At 39.0% G+C, this 8,922-nt stretch overlaps 1 protein-coding gene across 7 annotated transcripts in view; it reads left to right on the forward strand.

Moving 5' to 3' along the window:
- Positions 1-8,922, forward strand: part of St7 (suppression of tumorigenicity 7) — a 238,825-nt gene that overhangs the window by 83,976 nt on the left and 145,927 nt on the right. Inside the window, exon 1 of one of the 7 annotated variants that reach the window (XM_029535662.1) lies at positions 5,710-5,778. The exons of 5 other annotated variants lie outside the window; for them this stretch is intronic. Coding sequence is in view for 1 of the 2 variants with exons in the window: in XM_029535661.1 (XP_029391521.1) it covers position 7,306 (1 nt within the window). In the remaining variant the exon portion in view is untranslated. Of the gene's footprint in view, positions 1-5,709; positions 5,779-7,282; positions 7,307-8,922 lie in introns of those variants that run through there. One more of the 7 variants, XM_029535661.1, reaches the window with a different exon arrangement.

Here is an 8,922-nt window from a genome sequence, read left to right on the forward strand (position 1 = left end):
TTGTCCCTGAGGTGGATTTCCTGCAAGCAGCCAAATGTTGGGTCCTGTTTGTGTAGCCAGTCTATTAGTTTTTATCTTTTGATTGGGAAATTGAGGTCATTGATGTTAAGAGAAATTAAAGAAAAGTAATTGTTGCTTCCTGTTATTTTTGTTGTTAACGTTGGCATTCTGTTCTTGTAGTTGACTTCTTTTAAGTTTGTTGAAGGATTACTTTCTTGCTTTTTCTGTGGTGTAGTTTCCATCTTTATGTTGGTGTTTTCCTTTTATTATCCTTTGAAGAGCTGGATTCATGGAAAAATATTGTGTGAATTTGGTTTTGTCATGGAATACTTTGGTTTCTCCATCTATGGTAATTGTGACTTTTGCTGGATATAGTAGCCTGGGCTGGCATTTGTGTTCTCTTAGGATCTGTATAACATCTGTCCAGGATCCTTTGGATTTCATAGTCTCTGTTGAGAAGTCTAGTGTAATTCTAATTGGCCTGCCTTTATATGTTTCTTGACCTTTTTCCCTTATTTCTTTTATTATTGTCTTTATTTAATGCATTTGTTGTTCTGATTATTATGTGTTGGGAGGAATTTCTTTTCTGGTCCAGTCTATTTGGAGTTTTGTAGGCTTCTTTTATGTTTATGGACATCTCTTTCTTAAGGTTCGGGAAGTTTTCTTCTATAATTTTGTTGAAGATATTTGCTGGCCCTTTAAGTTGAAAATCTTCATTCTCATCTACTCCTATTATCTGTACGTTTGGTCTTCTCATGTGTCCTGGATTTTCTGAATGTTTTGAGTTAGAATCTTTTTGCATTTTATATTTTCTTTGATTTTTGTGTTCATGTTCCCTATGGAATCTTCTGTACCTGAGATTCTTTCTTCCATCTCTTGTATTCTATTACTGATGCTCACATTTATGGTTCCTGATTTGGGCGGGGTTCCTTTGTCTCTGTTCCTGCGGGCACAACACCATCCTCGGTTCTTTGGAGCTGATTCTGTGTTCCACTTACATGTGATCCCAAGGTCCTGGTTGTGCTAGGAGTCCTGTGGCATGGAGAGTCCTCTGGGGCTCTTGGCACCCTCGGCTTGGTTCATGCGGAGGATCAACCCTTTCCTTTAAGTAGCTTTGGTTTTATCCCAACTACAGAACCCCATCTAAAATACACATCTAACAAGACAGTTAAGTCTTAAGCCAGTATGGCCAGTAGTTGATTTACATTGGCAAGGATTGTCTTGTTTTATTGCTGAGACACCATGATCACAGTAACTTTTATAAAAGAAAGCATTTAATTGTGAGCTTGCTTACAGTTTTAGAGGATTGATTAGTCCATGATTATCCTGGTGGATTGCTGTCAGGCATGGAATTGGGGCAGTAGCTGTAAACTTTACATCTTAATCTGAAGGTGAAGGCAGAGAAGAGAATCTTGACTTTGTGTGGGTTTTTGAAATTGCAAAACACACTCCCAGTGACATACTTCCTCCACGACCACACCTCCTAATCCTTCTCAAATAGTTCCACTCCCTGGTGACTTAGCATTCAAATATATGAGCCTATGGGGGCCATTCTCATTCAAACTACCACAATGGCAAAGACTCAGTAATGCTGCACATATGCATATGGTCCATATTGCATAGAAAGAGAATAAGAAATTTAAGGTTTTTGTTGTTGTTGTTCAAGTCTGCATAGTCCTTCCATATTCTTCTTTTTTTTTTTTTTTTTTTTTTTTTGGTATTGTAATCTGTGTAGGCAAGTTGTATATGTTGAGCAGAACAGGAAAGAACACTGCCTCAAGTCCTTTATTTAATTGCTGGTCAGGGATATGAAATCTCTGCTAGTATATAGTTTAAGCCATATTGATACCTTCCTCTTGGAGCACAGCAGAAGCCCTGAGACTATATGTGCTCCATATATCTTATTACCTTTCTGAAATGTAATTTGGATCTGGATTTGTTCTGCTTAATAATGACTACGATTTTTCCATTGTACTGGAAATATAATCTAAATGCTTACTTTGGCCTACAGACATAGCATCTCTGGCTTCTGCTTATCTGTCCTTCACTTGCCCAGTGTCATCATCTGACCATAGTTCCTGTAATGCCTCAAGCTCTTTCTTGTCTCAGGACCTGGGTATCTTTCTTTTTTTCAGTCTTCAAGTTTACTCATTTGACTATGTCTAATTCAGATTTCAGCTGAAATGTTATTTCTTAAGAACTATCTTCTCTGTGGTAAGAATGTTGAAGTTAGCTCTTCACAGTTGGTGACTTCTGGCAAGGGTGCAGGAGGGGAAGGACTCAGTTCTATTTAAGGGTCAGGGTACTAAGAGTTTGGCCATGCTCCAGTGAGTATATAGATACCACAGTTGGGCTTGTTTTGTTTTGTTTTCTTTTTCCTTTGAGGGAGGAGGTCACAGGGTGGGGGTGGACATGGAAGGTCTGGGAATGAGTGGGATTGGAGTGCATGATATGAAATTCCCAAAGAATCAATAAAAATATTACGTTGGCACAAAAAGGAACTATCACTTCCCATCCTAAGGCCTATTTTATTCATTTCCTTTTTCCTTGTTTTTGGCACCTATCATTTTATATTGCCACTTAACAAACTCTTTAGTTTGCATGTCACTTGCATTTAAGCACAGATTTTTGTATTAATTACTTTTCTTATTGCTGTGACAAAATGGGCAACAAAAGTAACATTAAGAAGACAAGGTTTGTTTGACTTACAGTTTGGGAAGACAAGGTAACAGGGATGTGAGGTGGATGGTCATAGTGCATCTGTCATAGGGAACATGAATGCTGGTGTTGAGACCACTTGCTTGTTTTAATTCAGTCCAATATTCCCAGCCTATGAGATGGCGGAGGTCCACATTCAGAATAGGTCTTCCTGCCTCAGTTTAACCTGTGCGGAAACACCCTCGTGTGTGTGTGTGTGTGTGTGTGTGTGTGTGTGTGTGTGTGTGTGAGTGTATGTGTATACCTGTGTTTTCTTAGCAATCCTAAACCTAGTCAAGAAGGTAGGGAGATGTCTCCATAGATAAAATGATAGCCATGTAATCATTAGGACCTGAATTCAGATTCTCTGCACATATGTAAAATAAAATAAAAAGGCCCAGACTTCTGCACATGCCTGTAATTCCTGTGTAGGCAGAAACAGAAGGATCCTGGAGGTGTGGTGGTTAGCCAGTCTACATGATCTGGCTCATGAAAAGTCCTGTTCTGTAAAAAAAATAAGGTAGAGAACTATTGAGTAAGAACTCTGATTTTGACCTCAGGTTTTTACATGCATAAACAGTCACCCGCATGTGAACACATACACACATATACCATACATAAAAAACAATCAATTTTAAATCAACAAATAAATAAATAACATAGAAATTGGTATTAGTTCAAATGAGGTGACAATCATGATTAATCATCATGTTTCTTTTGAAAGGCTATAAATCTAAGAAAGCAGAGACCTTGCACATACCTTTGATGTGTTCAGTGTGCAGTATACTATAGACTCTCAACAAGTATGTATTTATTAAATGAACCTATACCAGTGACTTTTAAAACAACAGACATATTAAGATATAATTTACACACATGAAAAGTATAGTCTAACATGTCCAACTCAGTGGTTTTCAGTGTGTTCACCGACATGTGCAAGCATCCTCACTGTCTAACTTTAGAATATTTTCATCACTCCTAGACCCACAAGCAGCCACTTCTCCTTGCATTTTGTTACGCTCCCTGCAATCCACCACTCTACTTCAAGTCTCTGTGTATTTGTTTTTTTTTCTGGGAATTTCATATAAACAGAATCATGCAATGCATGCACACACTTTCATTTAGTGTAATGTTTTCAAGGTCCATCTGCATTGCAGCATGGGCTCGTGATCTGCTGCTTTTTATTGCTGAGTCTATCACATTTTGTTGTCAGCTAATGAACATTTGAGTTGCTTCTACTCTGTTTAATAAAAATATTATCTGAAGCCGGGCATGGTGGTCCACACCTTTAATCCCAGCACTCAGGAGGCAGAGGCAGGTGAATTTCTGAGTTCGAGGCCAGCCTGGTCTACAAAGTGAGGTCCAGGATAGCCAGGGCTATACAGAGCAACCCTGTCTCGAAAAAACGAAAAACAAACAACAACAACAACAACAAAAATATTATCTGAAGACTTTTTCCTCCCAAAACTTTGTATGTTGACATATACATTTTTAGTTTTCATGGATTTATACCAAGTAGCAGAATTAATGGGTCATAAGGCAAGTTTATTTCTAATATATGTGTCAATGTGTGCTTGTGTATGTGTGCACGTTTGGGTGTGCATGTGTTTGACGATGCTTATGAAGGACAGAGGTCAGCAACAGGTGTCTTCTTCAGTAGCCCTCCATTGTTTGTTTTGTGTGTTTTTGAGACAAGGCCTCCAAACTTAGGGCTAGATGGTCTGGCCAGCGTGTCCTTGGGAACTGATTGTTTCTACTACCCCACCCCCAGTCCTAAGATTTCAGGCCCACACTGCTATGCCTGAAATTAACATGGGGGTGGGATTTTAACTTGAGTCTCCATGTTTATGTAAGCAAGCACTTTAGCAGCTGTATTAATTACTTTTCCGTTGCTGTGATTAAAACACCATGACCAGTGCAACTTATGAAAGACAGAATTTATGTGGGCTTATGACTCCAGAAGGCAGAGAGGCAAGTATGGTGGCTGGCAGGGGATGCTCGAAGCTCATGTCTTGAACCACAAACACAAAGCAGAAAGAGTGAACTGGACATGGTGGGAATTGGGTCTTTAGATTTTAGAACTTCCTCCAATATGGCCATACCTCCTAAACTTCCCCAAACAGTGTTATCATCTGTTGACCAAATGTTCAACTATATGACCCTATGTGAGACAGTCTATTTTAAAGAACTACATCAACTCAACTGTTTCTGTAGTCCTATTTTTAACATTTTGAATAACTTCCAATTTTTCTAGAGAAGCACAATGACTAAGGAGAACACAGCTGGATGCATTTCAGTAGCAAAGCGGAGGCCCTGGGAAAGAACGGAGTTCAAATATGAATAAAAAAAGTCAAAGTGGGAATTTATAGCAGAAGTTATTGAGAGTAGTGTGAGGTTCTTGCTAATGTGGTGGATAAGACCCTTGTCAATACTGAAAGATGAAAAGATCAATAAGAGATCTGGAAGTTGAGGCCTTGCTGGGGAGAGGAACCTGGCTTGACTGATGAAGGAGACTTGTTTTAAACCCGGCATGGACGCTGAGGTGTTAGCTTCAGATATCTAGGCAAGGAGCTTGCATTCGAGGCTCTTAAATTCTGCACAATGATGTTTTGTTCAGGGTCTAGCAGTATTGGTTGATTTGGTGTAGCTAAGCTGGGATGTGCACATTTCCTTAATGCTGATAAAGCTACCTCATTTCTACTCCCTCTGTCCCTCCTTTCCTTCCTTCTTTCCTTTCCTTTCGTTTTACTTTGCCTTTTTTTTTTTTTAGATATGTATGGTAATTGGCAAGTCTAATATTTTATTTTTCTTTGGAAATCTAATCTACAGAGTGTAAGGGTAACACCACCTGTTATCTAATTCAGTTTCTAACACTGACCACAATATAGCACCGAGTCTTGCCTTTTTTTTTTTTTTTTTTTTACTTTTTTTGACTTCCTTTCCCTCTGTTTTTCTTTTTCCTATTTTAGTTTCCCTTTCTCCTTTTCTTCGTGTGCCTATGGCTCCCACAGAGTATGATATGTTTCCAGTTCAGTTACCTGTCCCAGTTACAGAAGCACAGTGTATGATGCTTTAAAATTGGTAAGCAACTGTTAAAAGTGACTTTAACTTTCTCACAATGTAGTTCATCCTGTATTTCTGTACTTAACCACCACACACCCACAGTGTACTATATGCCTGTAGCTAGCACCCACAGTGTACTATATGCCTGTAGCTAGCACCCACTGTGTACTATATGCCTGTAGCTAGCACCCACAGTGTACTATATGCCTGTAGCTAGCACCCACAGTGTTCTATATGCCTGTAGCTAGCACCCACAGTGTACTATATGCCTGTAGCTAGCACCCACAGTGTACTATATGCCTGTAGTTAATCCAGTTCAGATTGATTTTAGTAACTTAACAGTGCTCCCTGTTATGAGGACCAGAGAACCCAGTTATTACTCACTTAGAAAAATGAAGACCAGTGAGAGACAGAGCCTAAATCTTACCAGGGTTAACTTTTCCTAAGTGTGAGGACCTTGCATATACTAGTTTTGACTGTGCACAATTCTATCAAAGGGAGTCAAATAATGATAGTTGCTTAGCTTATATTAATATTCGTGGTACATGTATTTCCCTTACAAGCTACTCATTCCATATATTTAATATGCTATTTTGCCCTTTATTTTGGAAACAGTGATTTTTAGATAGTGTGGACAGAAAGTGACTGGGGAATATTGAATACCCAGAACCCAGGGCCAGGGCTAGCACACTGAATGTAGATCTTTTGAGGCATGTTGAAAAGAAAAAGCCATGGAATGGGAGAGGACCACCTTGCATGGGTATGTCGTGCTTGTCTAGGAGATGTGTGGCTTCAGGGAGCTGCATTTTGCTCTTAGGTTGCCAAATGCTTCAAGCCACATGTCTAAGCATAATGAAAAGGAAACAAAATGATTATTACACGTATTTAGTTGTTCTGAAAAACCTACTAGTAATTTGTAAAGTTTAGAATATTGATAATTCTCCTTGATAATAATCCTCTGTTTGATATCTGGCATCCTATATTCAGAATAAGAGTATATCTATTAACGTCCAGACAGCATGAACATAATTCTCACTTAATAGAGGATTTTTTTTCAAATTCATAATTCCTGGAGGAACAATTATTTGAAGTAATCAGATGGATTTGAGTGGAGAAAAACACATCGATATTAATGCATTCTTTAAAATGTGCTATGGATCAGCAAGTGTTGAAGGTCTCTTTTGAGGGATTTCACCTGATATCATTGAATATCTTCTAAATGGCTTACATAGAGATTCTGCAATAGAGGAAATAGCAAGAGACTAGATTAGATTTGAAATCTATATGGAAAAGGAGCTACTAGGAAGTTAAAGCATGTGTGTGTAGGTGGGGGGTGACAGGGTGGATATAATTAAGGTATGTTTTATACATATGAAAATGCAGCAGCAAATCCCACTATTTTATATAATTTCTATGTCCTGACAACAAAAATATAAAATAAGAAAATGACCTATGTTATAACAACTAAGTATTTTTACTCATTTCAGAGTGCTGTGAGCGTGTCTGAGCCAGCCTGAGAACTCTGGAGGAGACTGCCATGTGTTTAGTAAGTTAGGAGGGCAATGCAGCCAAATGACAAGAACGGGTAGTGTTGGTATCATGTGGGCTTGCTTCTTTCTAAGCAACCCTGAAAAGAGGCACCTGTTCTCAGGCTTTTGGACTTTGTAATCTCTGAGGGGGGGTCACAGTGTAGGATGGGGAAGATAGTGATTTACAGGAACTTTTTTTTAGGAGTTGTACAAACTTGTAAACTATTAGTTTAATGTCTTTGCTGACTTAATATTTATAGAGCTAAAAAGAACTTTAGACTCAACACTCCAACTTTTTATGAGAAAAGTTGATATGGAGTTATGAATTGATTGACTCAGGAGAGAGTCAACCTTGACCATTTCTTTCTAGGAAATAGCATGCCACCTGACTGTAAGGGACACAGAGCAAAGGACTCTTAGCTGGGGTGATTCGCATGCTGCAGTTTATACAGCACTGACAGAATTTGAAGTGTAGTTCGTAGCTCTATAATGTTGAAAAGATATAACAGAATTAGGCTTGGTATCACGGCTACTTGGGAGGCTGAGACAGGAGGATGACAGTCAAAGGCAGTTCGGGCTACCCCGCGCTTTCAAGGGAAGCCTAAACAGCTTCTTAAGACCCTATTTAAAATAAGAAAAAAAAAGTAATAAAATAAGAATAAAAAGTGGGCTGGGCTGGGCTCAGTGGCCTGGTGCTTGGATGCTAGGTTCACTCTCTGTTACTGTAGAAAGGAGGAAAGCAGCAGGGCACAAAAGTCACAAAAAAGATAAAACACCTTGGTGTGACTTTAACTAAGGAGGTGAAAGATCTGTATGACAAAAACTTCAAGTCTCTGAAGAAAGAAATTGAAGAAGATCTCAGAAGATGGAAAGATCTCCCATGCTCATGGATCAGCAGGATTAATGTAGTAAAAATGGCCATCCTGCCGAAAGCAATCTACAGATTCAATGCAATCCTCATCAAAATTCCAACTCAATTCTTCACTGAATTAGAAAGGGCAATTTGCAAATTCATCTGCAATAATCTAAAACCTAGGATAGTAAAAACTATTCTCAACAATAAAAGAACCTCTGACGAAATCACCATGCCTGACCTCAAGCTGTACTACAGAGCAATTGTGATAAAAACTGCATGGTGCTGGTACAGTGACAGACAGGTAGATTGTATAAGTCAGGGTTCTCTAGAGTCATAGAACTTACGGATATGCTCTATATAGTAAAGGAATTTATTGATGACTTACAGTCTGCAGTCCAAATCCCAACAAGGTTCAGTAGTAGCTGTGAATGCAAGTCCAAGGATCTAGCAGTTGCTGAGTCCCACATGGCAAGAAGGCAAAAGAACAAGAGATAGACTCCCTTCTTCCAATGTCCTTATATGGTCTCCAGCAGAAGGTGTAGCCCAGATTAAAGGTGTGTGCCACCACACCTTTAATCCCAGATGACCTTGGACTCGGAGATCTCCCTGTCTTAATCTTCTTGATTCAATCGCCACTTTGTCTCAAGATCTCCATACCAAGATCCAGATCAGAAACTTCTATCTCCCATCCTCCAGATTAGGTTCACTGGTGAGCCTTCCAATTATGGATTGTAGTTGATTTCAAATATAGTCAAGTTGACAACCAGGAATAGCCAC

Source organism: Mus pahari, chromosome 2 (assembly GCF_900095145.1).
Source record: "Mus pahari chromosome 2, PAHARI_EIJ_v1.1, whole genome shotgun sequence".
Classification (NCBI taxonomy): Eukaryota; Metazoa; Chordata; class Mammalia; order Rodentia; family Muridae; genus Mus; species Mus pahari.